This window comes from Mytilus edulis, chromosome 9 (genome assembly GCF_963676685.1).
Source record: "Mytilus edulis chromosome 9, xbMytEdul2.2, whole genome shotgun sequence".
Classification (NCBI taxonomy): Eukaryota; Metazoa; Mollusca; class Bivalvia; order Mytilida; family Mytilidae; genus Mytilus; species Mytilus edulis.
Window position 1 is genome coordinate 16,815,773 of NC_092352.1, and position 16,596 is coordinate 16,832,368.

Consider the following 16,596-nt stretch of genomic DNA (forward strand, 5'->3'; position numbering starts at 1 on the left):
AGCAAAGTTATGACAAAGTGGATTTATTGATATCAATAAACCAAAATTTCTTCCAATGACGCTGTTATAGAATTTAATAATATTTCCTTCAAACAGACAAGCTACCAATAACCAAAAAGAGCAAACAACAAGTTTGTTAGATACTTTTGTTAATTTTTCTTTCATTTCCCGAAAATACAGATGGTATTGACAAGGTCATTTTATACGAACTTCGACGTTCATCCAAAGTCAAGCGCTTCTAACAAAAAAAAACCCACTGTTACACTAGGGTTATGGTAAAAAAAAAAAGCAACGACTTAAATAGATAATACAAAAGATGTCAGTATCAATGACGAATATTTGACCAATACGATGTGTCTTCGTGTGAACTTACTTTGAACATGGTTTTCCGCAGCCATATTTTCGATTAAACATTACAAAGATCTAAAAATTGACCAATTGTAACACAAATTACACCGTTAATCTAGGAGAGACATATAATGTCGATGGAAACAGTCTCGATCCTTTTCTATTCCCTTATAGTTTTTTCTTGTTATGTATATAGTATATGGATTAAAGAGTATAAAACAATCGTATAAGAACTGCTGCAACTTTAAAAAAAATGAATATCCGGGTGCAGCAATCCATTTATTTTTTTAATTAATAATTCAGATTTTTCAAAAATGAACATAATTAGTCTCAGCATTAGCAAAAGTATCATAATAAATCATATTAGCACACCATAGAATCTTTTTATATTTGAATTTGATAAACTCAAGAATTATCATATATAATTTTGGTACCGTAGCAATACGACCGGATGTTGATATAAAGTTTTGATTAGTTTGTTCAATAAAATTACAATATCAAAAGTGATTCATCTTCATTTTATAGTTTTTCTTGTTTCCATAAGATGATCATGCAATATTCTAGCATTTTATTGCCGATCATATCAATCATCAATAAAATATTTCAACATGACTACGTACTTGTGAAGATACGTCAGTATGGCTCATAAGAGAGATGCAATATCTGATTATTACTGAGTCCTCTTAAATATCATGTTGTTAAAAAAATCATACCAATAATGAGTTCAGCCGAAGTAGTACATTTGTAAATAGTACAAATGAACAGGATTGATACCTTCATCTTAACCATTACATCGTTGGTTATAATCGATTGAAGAAACTTCATCACATGTTTCGATCACCATATTCTACATATGGAAACGCTGTACCAAGTCAAGAAGATATCAGTTTGTTTGCCATTTGATTGATTGGTATGAGCTTTGGCCCGATTTAAATTTCTCTTGGAATTCGGAATTTTGGTATTTCTATTTTTTTTTCCATGCGATTGAGAAAAATGACCAATCCATTTACACTTGATAATCATAGATGTAATGATTTTCTGAATTTTGATTAAATAAGTTTCATGCAACTGATGTATACTCCTTTATCATATTTCACATAAGATACAGAGTTGTCAATAAAAAAGAAAACAGAATATGAATCGATTACGAAGATAATTTAAAACAACAAACAAAAGCATTAGAAATCGCATAAACTCCAAAATAAAAGAAGTTCGGTCGGGTAAACTGTTTTCTAATCTTCATTTTTTTCTCGAAAAAAATTACGGATGTACTACCCGCGGAAAAGATTACCTTACCTGTCTTTGTCAAAACCTATCAAAATGTTTGGTCCTCGATACTCTATAACTTTGTTCTCCATTTGGCCTTTCAACTTTTTATTATTCGACCGTCTTTTGTTAAAGAAACGCGCTTCTGGTGTACAACACTGTAAGCCTGCACGTCTCTATAATGAATTTAATCAGCGTTCGATTCAGGTTAGCAATAATTAATAATCTTCCTCTTAGTCTTTTTTTAATTTGAACAGTTGTTTAATGTTTTCAGATTTTAGTATGGCATCTGTCAATTGTTTGTAGTTTGTAGTATTTAATTTTCTCTAACATATTGATAAAGAATTTGGTGTGTGGTTGGCTACTTGGTATCTCTTGTTATATATACAACCCGTCTAAACATCAACCCAACAATGTTAGATCTGTAAATTTGCTAATTTTTGGTTCTTCCCTCGCCGAAAACATTTCAAACATGCATTATTATAAAATACGGATCGCGGTCAGTGCGATATAATGCTCTATGTTCTATGAAGAATAGTTGATCTAAAATGTAGATGTAATGATAATTTTTAATATGAATATGGTGATAATTTATAAGAAGATTATGCCTAGGAAAAATCATCAAAATACATGGATGATTTTATTTTTCAGAACATAAGAAAATTGCATTCCTAGTGAATACAGAAGGAAATAATGGTTAGTGAGAATTACAGGAGCTTGACAAGACATTACCAGAATGACAAGGATGTTGATACTTCAGTGAATACACAATGTGAGTACATGTTTTATAATACCAAACATTTACACTTCAAATACATTTATAAGATAGAAGGGACAGGTATGTCATCTTATTAAGTATTATACTGTTAATTAAAATCCTCGGTTTTATTGAGGTTATGTTGTTATATGTGATCTTAAGTTTCTTTAGTATATATTAGACTATGATTTGTATTTCAATTTCAGCTTTTTTCTTATGGCATGATGTTATCTGCCTCCACCACCACCACCCCCGCCACCCGTATCTTCTTACTATTATAGTTTGTAAATTGTAATTTTAGAATATACATGTTATTTTGTATGAAAAAAAAAAATCACAAAAATACTGAACTACTAGGAAAATTCAAAACGGTTAGTCTCTTATCAAATGGTAATTTCATAAGCTGAAACACATCAAAATAATGGAAAACAGCTGTCATATTCCTGACTTGGTGCAAGTCTCAAGTAGAAAATCGTGAATTGAACCTGGTTGTATAGCTAGCTAAACCTCTCACTTGTAATTGCATTATATAGACAACGATTTGTGAACAAAACGAACAGACATAATAACTAAAAATGTTATTTTTTGTTCCCAAATATGCAACGTATGCTTTAACTGCGGGCGTGTTTGTGTCAATTATTGCACATACAATAAACAGAAATATATATACAAAACAAAACAGACGTTATGATAAGCTATTAGTAAAGAAATATTCTGAAACTAACCATTAGAATAAATCACAAGATAATTGATATTATTATGACTAAGAAACAAGCTCTTTTGAGGATTCCAGATACAAATTTGTTTAATAAGACGTAAAAGAACCGACGTAGTATACATATGATTTACATAGTAAAACGGAAAACATAGACTACAGGCTAATGTTTTCTATTTCAATTCACAAACCATATGCTGTTTGCCTCCACCCCTCTATTAGGTTCATTGATACATATTGATGTATATCTTGAATAACATCAAACAAGTATTTTCCATTACTGATTTTTGAATGAAGTAAAGTTATTAAATATTGCCTATATATATATATGGATTTTTGAAGAGTCTTTGATGCATTTGCTCTTTACTGTATTTGATAAACTTGTCTATGGCAAATTACGATATACATCTTAACTGCATTTTACGATGAATACAGTTGCAGAAAATGACAAATTCATATTTGCAGGGGGATCCTGCAAAGATAAGGACGATCTATTATTAAATAGAAAGTTTCATTAAAATGTGGTCACTGATTTCAGATTAACTGTAAATACAAAGTGCGAGATAGAAAGGACGCGAAACTTGCGTCAGTGATGAGTCTTATGTAGACGAAACGCTCGTCTGGCGTACTAAATTATAATCCTGGTACCTTTGATACCTATTGTACATAATGACAGGAAAAGCATACGATAATCAAATACAAGAATTTAAACTGTATCATAATAGTGTATGTAGAGGAAAACTGGGTGAATTTTAAACGATAATCAACGAGCAACGTTAGTTGCAAGTGACATCTTTTATACATGTACGAATGGGATGTCGAGAATAAATGTTTGGGGATATTTGTAAAGAAAGTTTTCGATACATTTTGAAAATTACTTTTAGCTGCCATATTTTTGATAAAGTTTTTTGTTTTACTCTTTTGTTTTAGGGGAACATATGAATTGGAACGATTTAATATGCACCGCAAATCTTCCTTTTGTTTATTGCATTTAATGAATGGTTATGATCTATTTTGAATTTATTGAACCATAAAACTAATTTTTGACTCTTCACATTGAATTATGTAAAATGTGAAGAATTAAAAATTAGTTTTATGGTTCAATAAAATCAAAATAAATTATTGCCATTCATTATAAATAAATTTCTACCAATACTAAGGCTCAAAGAACTTTTCATATTATTTATATGAACAATAACAACGTACACTCATGTTGGCGTACGAATACACAACGTCAAAGTGGGCGTGTCGCCATCAAAATTGACAACATTGAAAATAAAACTAATAATTTTAACCAATCAGAAGACAGTAAAAACACAAAATTTATTTATTTTCAAATAAAAACAACAATGATATGACAAAAACCAAAACATAACATATACAAGTATTTTAAAAAACAAAATCATCAGGAGGACACTGATACAGTTTATTGGTATGTTTCGAAGAAAAAAAAACGCATTTAAAAATGTGTTTTCAGAAAGAGGATGTCATCTCTCGTGTTGGATTGGTACCATATGAAGACTATGATGATTAGTGAAAAAAACAATCTTTCGTTCTAACCATATACATAAATTGCGCTTTTAGAGGTTGAAAGCCTGTAAGCTAAAAGAAAAAATATTATATTACAAGTTAACACAATGGTAAGAGTATTATATAAAACATAATCTAAAGTGTGAACCGTACAGTGACGTCAAAGAAGGGGGTTAAATACTTGTAAATCATTGCATGCGCGACAGTCATATACTATCGGTTTTTTTTCCAGCCAAATTGTAACAAATCAAACTGGCGTCAACGTATACAATATCCTTTTTTACTTTCCGCTATAAAGATGATGTTCTCTCACTAAATAATTCAAAATTTGATGAATAGGTTGAACGAATTTATCACATCGAACTAAAGAAAAAAGATACTACAGACACAGTTTAGTCTGCCTCGTATATTGACTTACATCTAGAAATTGACAATGAGGGTCGATTGAAAACACAACTTAACGACAAAAGGTATGATTTCAGCTTCCCAATTGTGAACTTTCTATTTCTATGTAGCATCATTCCAGTAGCGCCAGCATAAGGAGTATATATATCCCAATTGAATCGATATTTCCGTGCTTGTTTGTCCTATCATGATTTCCTTGATAGATGGTTGCTGCTCACAAAGGAAGCTATTAAACCAAGAGTTCCAAATGGTGAAGTTTAGATCATTCCTTTGTTAATTTTACGGACGCCATCACGAGTTGTTTGACTGTTATGGAATAACCGTTTCACAGATGATATCGGATATATTCCTTATGTCTTAACTAAAATCCCCTTCTCTTTTCACGAATGAGACCGACCGAATTAGACTTTTTACCGGATTTGTAATGACATAAGCAACACAAAAGGTGCCACACGTGGGCCAGTATCTGCTTACCCCGCCGAAGCACCGTTAGTCACTCCCAATGTTTGGTGGGGTTCGTGTTCCTTAGTCTTTAGTTTTCGATGTTGCGTCTTGTGTATTATTCCTTGTCTGTTTGTCTTTTTCTTTTACCCATGGCGTTGTCAGTTTATCTTCGATCTATGAGTTAAACTGTCCCTTTGATATCTTTTGTCCCTATTTCATTGAGTTTTCTACACACTGTTATCGTGAAACATTAGCCGCGAGCAACAATTTGAACTTTTTGGCGAGTCGCGGATATTTAACGACATCCCTACATAGAAAACACGATTATATTTTCAACATTCTATTACTGAGTTTTTCTCCTTTCTTAGAAAGGTTTACGCTTGATAAGAGTAAGCTAAATATCACCCCCTGACCCGTTGTGACTTCGCGTTGAACTTCTCCTTAAACATTGTGACGTCACTGATCATGTCTGCTCACGTCTCGAAGACTTGATATGATAAGAACAGATCGACTAAGTAGGGTGATAACGTGCTTTGGAGTATATTTCATACAATAACGTCATGAACCGTACAGGCGAACACGATCCTTTAAATGTCTCACGTAATTCGAATAAAACTTGAATACTTAAAACAAAATGTCATACAGATTAGGTAAGGAATTATAGGAATGACAGCTAGAATTCCAATCAGTTCCCGCCATATTGCAACATGACCATAATTGACAGGATCTAATAAAGAATACTGTTGCGGTCAGCAAGGTTCAGGAACAAGCCATTTTTTACGTTAATAGAAGACGGGTTTATGAAAGCGTTGCAATATAGTGGCGTAATTAGTCTTTCAAGGAAGTGTGATCAATTTGTTTATAATGTCATCTTCTGGTGTAGGGCAGTTCTTCTTCAAATGAAATGTTGAATTTAAAGTTTTTATAGAGGTAGGATTTACAGGACGCGGTATTTTGCAAAACGTTTAGGAATTTTGTTCCTCAATGCTCTCTAACTTCGTACTTTATTTGGCCCATTTAACGTTTTTGGATTCGAGCGTCACTGACGAGTCTTTTGTAGACGAAACACGCGTATGGCGTAAATGAAAAAAAAATAATCCTTGTATCTATGATGAGTTTATTAACTACCACTGGGTTGATACCACTGCAGGTGGAGTTTCTAATTCCCCGAGGGTATCACCAGCCAGAGTCAACACTTCTGTGCTGACATAAATTATCATTGATATGGTCATATTTATAAACTAACTGTTTACGAAACTTTTGAATTTTCGAAATACTAAGGCTTTTTTACCTCAGGAATAAACTACCTTAGCTGTATCGGGCAAACCTTTTAGGAATTTTGGTCCTCAATGCACTTCAACTTCGTACTTTATTATTCCTTTTTAACTTTTTTGGATTTGAGCATCACTGATGAGTCTTTTGTAGACGAAACGAGCGTCTGGCGTAAATACAAAATTTAATCCTGGTATCTATGATGAGTTTATTCATTTGTATACAAACCATAAATCTCAATTATCATGTCAGTGTAATCTTAGTAAGAATCAAAATGCTTTTTTATTGATCAAATTGATTAATTACCATTCACAAGTATTTTGAATTAATTTTTTTTTATACTTTAATATTTTTTGTCATTGCCTTTTCTAGACTAAATGCGTTAAAGAACCGCCCCAATGTTGAAAATATTCTAATAAAATGCAACATATCACTGCAAAAGCTTATCTTTAACATTAAAACCTCAAAGAATGTACAAATTTGCACTCACTTTTAATTAGTTTAAATCAGAATTCTAATTTCAAAAAAAAAATATCGTAATTCAATCTGTACTAGCAGGATCCTTCAATCTACTGCATTCCGACGTATAACTTGTATTTATATGATTTTTTATTTAATAAAAGATATTGGGAAATAATAGGCTATTTACCTAGTACAGTATAATGCAGGATGTGTATGCATTATATGTTCTTCTTTAAATAATGTGTTGCATTATTGTGTACCTAAGAAGACTTTAAAAACTTGATTAACTTGCATTTCATTCCATTTGCATATTTAACCCAATACCATATATTCAAACCTAACATTTTACAAAGGAAAAGACATTTTTAATGTCTACGAAAATGTATATCATATATTTTAACTATCATGGTTGTTAAATCAACATGACGGTAGAAAATGGGCAAAATTCTAAATCGGTTGTATGTTTCCTAATCATCAGTGTTGATTTTAGAACAGCGTTATACTACAGTTTCCTTCATTTGTTGTTTACAGAAATTCATAAAAACAGTATTAGAAAACAAACGTAGAAAACGACAAGTCAAGTAACAATTAAATCTTTTGGTATAGAAAACAAGATTAAATAACTTTCAGTGCAAATATCTTATTTTAAATTGTGTTTTTTTTTCTGTTAGTTCTAGCAGTATTATAACTAACTCGCAATATACGGTCTGTTTAAACTCAATATCAGAAGTGAAAACAAACATGCTATATTTACAGTTTTTCACGAAGGGAATACAGTAATCTAATAACTAAAACAACGCTATATATTTTATTGCACATAAGCTCTCGATTTTTTAAGAATTTATATGGTATAAAACTTTTAAAAAAATGAATAAATATTTAAAAATTTATCATTTCGATAACAAGTTGTATGCATTTTTTTTATTCTTATGCCAACAAGCTTGAGTCATCTTTCTAGCAATGTTTGCTTATGTGAATCTTGATGATCAAAAATTTGTAAATAAAAGTCGAAAGTCTTATAAACAGCAGCTGTTTGAATCTGTATGATATAGGCTTTAAATGCTCAAAAATCATTCATACAAACCCGTCTTCGTTATACAATTGCATGAACACTATGTTTTGGTATTATACTTATATTCATAACGGGTCATATGACTATCGACTCGATGATTGAATGGATGACATTTTGTCAAAGATACACATATAGTGCTGGCACATCATACTGAGTCCTCGCATTCTTTATTGTTTTTTGTGAACTTTTTGTCATTTGGATTTAGGTTTAATATGTTATAAATCAAATATGAGTCAAATAGGTAAACATATTTATCTTACCTCCTATACATTTCTACGAATATGATTGGTTAAGGGCAACCGCGTGGGGACCGTGTATATTCCATATTACGTTATTAAGGATCCATATTAGGTTAGTAGTGGAGTTGTGTCCCTTTATACAAACAACACGGTGGTGTGAAAAATCTTAAAGTTTTCAACAGACGATTAATTTGATAATGAACGATTGAAATTAATTTCATACAACACATTTAAAGGTAACAAGTTGTTAATGTTGGCATTTGTTTCTGAATAGACCTTTGGAATTAAGTTGGTTCATAATACTAACAGTATTGAAGACGTCATCACTTTTATAAGCCACTAGTCTAAATATCACATTTTAAGATAGTCAGTAAGATATATTTGTTACATAGTGTGCTAGTGACCTAATCCAATATATATGGGGTCAGTAAATTTCATATGGAGATTCGAGCTTCGCTCTCACTCCATATGGTATTTACTGACCCCATATATATCGTATTAGGTCATTACCGCATCAACTAATAATATTGTAACGATAACCGAGCGGTCAGGCTTTGGTGTTAACTGTAAATATTGGAACTCTTAGTGTGTTGCTATAAGAATGGAATATATGAACTAAAGTTATAACTGGCGACTCTTCTTTGGTAACGTGGTTCTCTGTTATCGTGGTATTCGGGTAGATCTACAGTTGGTTCTGTATAGGTTTTGTGGTACGTTGTGGTATTCTGATAGATCTTAGTTTGGTTCCGTTTAGGTTTTTGTAAGAATAACAAACTCGTCGAATAAAAATCAACTTGTATTTACGTGCAATAAATATCAGCAATTCGTACACATAATAAATAACTTAAGTAGCAGTATTCTAGTTTAACAAATAAATACCTTACTTTTATATTAGAATATCGTAAAGAAAATGGATAGCGGAACTATAATACATAAATACCTAGAAAGTTTACGAACAAGATAGTTTGGTAATCGGCAAATGGTAACGGAAATTCAATGTCAAAAGCTAACGTTTCTCTCGAGAAGAAATTCTCTAAATACAACTTTGGTCTGGTTATTTCTGGTTATTTAATCGCTTGGAATTAGCGTGTGTCACTTGCCCAGGGTTAAGTCGTACTGAGCCTTCTCCTTTCTCTCCTCAGTATTTATACTTTGGTAAACCATTTACCGAAATGGTTTACTATTTACCGAAATGGTTTACCATTTACCATTTAGGTAAAATACCTAAATTACCAAAACCGGAATTGGTAATTACCAAAATAATGTTCGGAACGATTGGTAAACGTTTATGTACTTCATTTGACATGAACAATCGAGGGGAGTTCCGAATATAAATTCAAAACATGGACGTTAAGAATAATAAAAAGTTAACAATGTTTACACAAAGTTGTACAAGAAATATAAAATAAAAACAGTCAATAAACGGTAAGGTTTTAACAACATCATCACACAATTTTAGGGAAAACAAGTTCCATTTCAAAGAACCCCCATTTTATTACACTCTCCCCACCTTTGAAAAATAATGTTTGCCCTCAAACATGAATAGCCATTCCCTAAAATTTAAAACAAGTTCTCCAATATTTTTCATTTAAAATATTCTATAACATACATATTCAAAATAATAAAACAATATTTGATCAAACAGAAATGTAATACAATCTTCTGAGTTTTCATTGTTCTTTTTCGTCTTCCCGCAAAGTTGACTTCCGCACAGTTCTTTATGATCCTTTAGTTTTGTAAATGTTCATATAGCACCAACATCTCTTCTTCACATAACGATTGTTCATAAAAACGAGTTCTGTTTATTTTAACGAATGTTTATAGAACACAGACATATCTTCTTCACTTAACAAATCTTCATAAAACACCAACACACCTTCTTCTCATTACGAAAGTTCATAAAATACGAGTTCTGCTTATTTTAACAAATGTTTATGTAGAGTACTGACAAATCTTTTTCACTTGACGTTCTAGACGAATGTTCATTAAGCAGCAACACTTCTTCTTCTCGTTATGCATGTTCTCGCATCAGAAATAATTCTGTGTATTATGACAATTGTTTATAGAGCACCATCAAATATTCTCTGCGGGACGAATGTTCATATTGCGCTATTTTACAAATAATTTTCCTGAAAACAAATTACATATTACACAACAATCATCAAATGTACACAATTTCAATAAAAATCTGAAATAAAATTACATTTAATCTACAAAAACTCTTTCCCTTATCCAATAAATACATGGACTTTTATCTATAAAAATCAAACTCAATAATCATTGATACAAGTATATCTATGTCAGCAATAATGAGACACGATACCGAGTATTTATCAGACTGTGTTGGTAATACAGCAGTCCTCATCGTCATAACTACGCTTCCATTAGTCATGCAGGGGTATCCCACTACGTGTATTGGTTAACACTGTCTTCACAATCTTGGACATGGTATTATTCATGGATGAATAACAAATAATAAAAAAAACTACCCACATACAATGGACCTGGTATCAATCAATCAATTTAATTCTATGTCAAAAACATTGACAATTACATATAAACTATCAGTATATATTTATCTGACTCAATTTTTCAAAATTATTGGACTCTCCTATAAATCATAATTAGTCTCAGCTAAAACTTGGTACTCAGTTTCAGTTACTAATAGTTTCCCCGACCAGTCATTTGGTCTACCACTTTTATTTCTTGGAATTAAAAATTGTTATTTCTGTTATATTAAATTTTTGAAAGACGACCTGAAATGTCATCAAATTGTTCAGACAAATCCCTATCTAAATCAAAATTATTATATATTTATTTACAGCACGGACTGGCTTAGTGTCGTAATTTACGTCTATTGTTTTGGAAGGCTTCATACTCCAGAGCTACTTGAATGGCGTTATCAATATTTTTTGCTTTGGCCTGGAAAATAGCCCATTCCATGTCAGCATCATTTAGAGAATCAATAAAACAATCACGTGCTAAATAATCCCTAACTTCCATTGGAGCTGATGGATACGCTAATCTTACAAGGCGTTTTATGTCTTGGCCTAATACAGGTATTTGTTCCGTGCGACCGCGTATTTTACTTTTCATTTGCGCCCGGTACATTTCTGCTTGGTTTTCTGGTTGAAAACGTGACGCTAAAGCTGCAGTCAGTTGTACAAAATTGGTCCGCATCTCTGGTTTTAAATTGGTTAAAATACTTTGGGCGGTACCTCTTAAGCTAGTAGCTAATTCTAAAGCTTTCTCTAGGTCAGACCATTTATTAATTGCTGCAATTAATTCAAACTGAACTAAATAGTCTTCCCAATTAGTCTCTCCATCATAAAGCACTGGTTTCTTTTTGTAATAGTTTGTATTTTGTAAGTTTATATCATAATCATGGTCAAAAATTGGTTTATTGCTAATGCCAGAATAATTTAAATTACTGGTCATTTCATCAGTACGGTGTTCATGGTCGGTCCTGTTAACCCCAACTCTGAATCGTCCGCGGGACGTCAAAGGTAATGCTTGGTACGTTGCCCCCATATTATGGAGTACGCCCCGGTCCAAAGTCCTAGGTAAATCTCCCGAATCCCATCTGGATTCACAAGACGTCGCGACCCGTCTTGTTTTCCCGGAGTCTCCCTCAGCAGAACCCTTTGCCTCTGCAGTAACCTCTGCCCCGGCATAACCCTCTGCCATAGCAGTACCCTCTGCTATAGTAGAACCCTCTGCTTTCTGACTCCAAAACCCATACCTAGACCTGGCAGCATGGTTATAAAGAGTGCTTGACTCTTCACCAAGATTCTGTTTTACCGGCCACGTCGCATTTGGTTCTAAATGCACAACCGTTGCCCTATTTGAAACTTCCTTATTTTTCGCTTGGTCAATGGCCACTTTCGTTGATGGTGATAGACCTCCTGGCAATGGCCTTTTGTCAGTATGGTGTATACCATCCTTTTCGTATCTATCTGTATTCTCTTGTGAGGGCCATTGATCTTGGTTCACTCTTATGCTTATCTCTCCGGTCGGCGTCAGATCATGGAAAGTTTCACAGGACCGAGATCGGGGGAGTACTGGTCTACCCTGGGCAGTTAACCTAGGTGTTTCAAATCTATTTTCCGCGCTATCCATTTTACTTATTTTATTTATGCCTTATCTTAAAATTTTATTCAACTTATTGTAAGAATATAAAAATGTAGGTACATCCCACCGCTGCCACCACTGTAACGATAACCGAGCGGTCAGGCTTTGGTGTTAACTGTAAATATTGGAACTCTTAGTGTGTTGATATAAGAATGGAATATATGAACTAAAGTTATAACTGGCGACTCTTCTTTGGTAACGTGGTTCTCTGTTATCGTGGTATTCGGGTAGATCTACAGTTGGTTCTGTATAGGTTTTGTGGTACGTTGTGGTATTCTGATAGATCTTAGTTTGGTTCCGTTTAGGTTTTTGTTAGAATAACAAACTCGTCGAATAAAAATCAACTTGTATTTACGTGCAATAAATATCAGCAATTCGTACACATAATAAATAACTTAAGTAGCAGTATTCTAGTTTAACAAATAAATACCTTACTTTTATATTAGAATATCGTAAAGAAAATGGATAGCGGAACTATAATACATAAATACCTAGAAAGTTTACGAACAAGATAGTTTGGTAATCGGCAAATGGTAACGGAAATTCAATGTCAAAAGATAACGTTTCTCTCGAGAAGTAATTCTCTAAATACAACTTGTTATGGAACTAACAAGTCCTAACAAGCCAACATTATACGGAAATAGTCTGGTTATTTCTGGTTATTTAATCGCTTGGAATTAGCGTGTGTCACTTGCCCAGGGTAAAGTCGTACTGAGCCTTCTCCTTTCTCTCCTCAGTATTTATACTTTGGTAAACCATTTACCGAAATGGTTTACTATTTACCGAAATGGTTTACCATTTACCATTTAGGTAAAATACCTAAATTACCAAAACCGGAATTGGTAATTACCAAAATAATGTTCGGAACGATTGGTAAACGTTTATGTACTTCATTTGACATGAACAATCGAGGGGAGTTCCGAATATAAATTCAAAACATGGACGTTAAGAATAATAAAAAGTTAACAATGTTTACACAAAGTTGTACAAGAAATATAAAATAAAAACAGTCAATAAACGGTAAGGTTTTAACAACATCATCACACAATTTTAGGGAAAACAAGTTCCATTTCAAAGAACCCCCATTTTGTTACAATATTGACAGCGAATGAACCTGTAAATGAAGTTGAAACGAATGATTTTATTAATATTTAGAAAAAAACAAGTCATAGACATTCTTTGGTACCATCAATAGACAAACAACTGGGAAATGTAAGCATGTCATACGGCACACTTTTCTCAGATAAAGCATGGCAACAAGTACTAGACATAAATCAAGAAATTGGTTTCCTTGTTTGATTCAAATTTCTATATTGTGTTATGACAAGTCCTTTTATATCTTACAATATGATATGGGTTTTACTCATTGTTGATGGACATACGGGGACCTCGACTTGCTTAAATCAACGTCATGTTGTTCTCTTTTGGATAATTGTCCCATTTGAAATTGTACGACATGTTCTTAATTTTATATATAACCTTAAAATGTTTTCTACTTCTTGCATAGATCCGGCACTTTCAAAAGAACAGACAGACTTAATTTGTTTGATCCATTAAATGTAATTTAACAAGTCCAACAGACGATATAAAAACGTTAATATAGAAGGCATCAATGGATAACGGGAAATAACCAGAGACTATATTAACTGATTCAGACATTAGCGTCTGAAAAAATAATAAGTTGCATAACACGAGGATATATTTGACACATTTGAATAGTATGCATTACTGAATAATTTAACACTGGTTTTGATGACATACAGTTAAGTATTTTTTAGAACACGTTTTGTCTTTGATATTTGACGTATATAATGATAGGTAGGTACAATGTTATCGAGTTCTATATACTATAATATATTAAATGTTAACAAACAAATACGACAAATTTCCCCTGAGTTTATTTCATTTACATATTTTTGATTAAATTTATGCAACAATCGTGTAATATGCTATACTTAGTTTGTAACTTCACAATATTCATATGCCTGTACCAAGTCAGGAATAAGAACGTTCTTGTCCATTCGATTTTGATGCGTTTTGTTATTTGATTTTGCCATGTGATTATGGACTTTCCGAATTGATTTTCCTCTAAGTTCAGTATTTTTGTGATTTTACCTTTTATCCAGACTTACTATATTTTGCTCATCATTTTTGTTTGAGAAATCTATGTTTATTTTTTTTAGTTAAAACAGTGCTAAGAAAAAAAATAGATTTATGACTATAAAAACTTAATAAGTTTACATAACAGAGATAACACGAATTATTAAAACTATTAGTTACAAGAGTACAAGATACAAAACCAAACCACCAACATCAGACTCGTACAACAAAATGAACGTTCTAACAAAGACAAACAACACATAGTCCAGATAGCTTGACTTTGTACAAGCTTAACATCTGATAGGGTTATTCCTGTTTTAAGCGAGCAAAAAAATCAATCCCACTCTTCTAGGATATCTAGATCATTTTTAAAAGCAACAGTTAAATAAAATTTCTGTACAGAATAGCTACCAACATAACTGATCAGTATGGTTGAGTACTATTAGCGCGATCCAGATGAAATGGATTGTTTCACTCTGAAAAGTGTTCCCTTGTTTTCCTCTTATAGTTGATGTGTTTCCCTCAGTTTTAGTTTGTAACTCGGATTTGAATTCTTTCAATCGATTGATGACTTTTAAACACCGATGTACTTCTGCTGCCTTTATTTGAGATTGTTCGATTATTCATTTAGAAGTGCATTAGAAATCTGCAGTGGTGAGCACCAAGCTATTTACTCTTTAAACAAAAGACACTAGATATTCTGAATGATCTGTCCTGATTTTACGACAAATATCACTATTACATTCGTAGTAGTAGACGCCTTCCAGGTCGACGCACCTGGTTAACTCTTTTAGGAGTTCATATAGTTCTATCAGTTTGTGTAAGTTAACTTTTTTTGTCTCCTTAATCGTTTGATGGGATTTGAACAAATGGTAACTACTGACTGTTGCATTAGTTTATGCCTTATTTTGTGAAAATCCAAACAAATACATCCTTAATACGATATTATAAATATGCTGAATTTTTCTTTGTCGACAGCATACCTATTCAGTTTGGTTTATATTATTTAAATAAACAGTTGACAATCCAATGGATACTTATCATTCATATATAGTGGCAAACTTGTTTTCGTGGGAAGGGAGCAGAGGTCATACAAACCCACCTCATCAACTAAACAATAAAGCAAATTGATAACTATTTTCTTTTCACTTCCAGGTATGTTCCTGATTTTCTGTCACTCATGAACCCACATTACAGTGTCTGTAGTATGTCATAAATCCCGTTGTACCTAAAATTATAAATACTTTAAAAAATACTTGGTCTGCTTTTGAACATATTGACAAATATTGACGACTCGAAACTAGTGTCCGTGAGAAACATGACAGCCACAGCTTTCTTGCTGTCAATTTTTCGTTTCTTTCCAGTAACATACTCTTTGTACTATCGTATGGGGTATGCATTTTTCGATTGACATGTAAAATATACACAAAATCAAAATAATATCGTCAATTACAGGATTTTCCCAGTACAGTTATGAAGTAAAACGACATAAATGGACTATTAGTCCCCGAGGGTATCACCAGCCCAGTAGCCAGTACTTCGGTACTGGCATGAAAATACGGATTTTTTGTGTTATTAAAATTTGCTGTTACACAATATTAAAAATTATTATAAATTAAGGAATGTATCTCCCTCATGCAAAGCTCTGATTCCTTTCACGAATTTGGCTATACTTTTTGGACCTTTTGGATTATAGCTCTTCATCTTTTATATAAGCTTTGGATTTCAAATATTTTGGCCACGAGCATCACTGAAGAGACATGTATTGTCGAAATGCGCATCTGGTGCAACAAAATTGGTACCGTTGATTTTATTACTACCACTGGGTCGATGCCTCTGCTGGTGGACTATTAGT

General features: G+C 32.6%; 1 protein-coding gene and 1 long non-coding RNA gene across 4 annotated transcripts in view; one reads left to right on the top strand and one right to left on the bottom strand.

Moving 5' to 3' along the window:
• Positions 1 to 16,596, top strand: part of LOC139487717 (synaptotagmin-15-like) — a 162,827-nt gene that overhangs the window by 47,165 nt on the left and 99,066 nt on the right. For all 3 annotated transcript variants that reach the window (XM_071272738.1, XM_071272737.1, XM_071272736.1), the window contains exon 2: positions 2,266 to 2,386. In XM_071272738.1, coding sequence (XP_071128839.1) covers positions 2,308 to 2,386 — 79 coding nt within the window. In that variant the 5' untranslated portion in view covers positions 2,266 to 2,307. The remainder of the gene's footprint in view (positions 1 to 2,265; positions 2,387 to 16,596) is intronic.
• LOC139487715 (uncharacterized) lies at positions 9,845 to 13,730 on the bottom strand. The gene is made up of 2 exons (XR_011655870.1): positions 13,133 to 13,730; positions 9,845 to 10,639 (listed from the first exon to the last, which is right to left on the bottom strand). It is a non-coding gene; the product is annotated as an uncharacterized lncRNA (long non-coding RNA).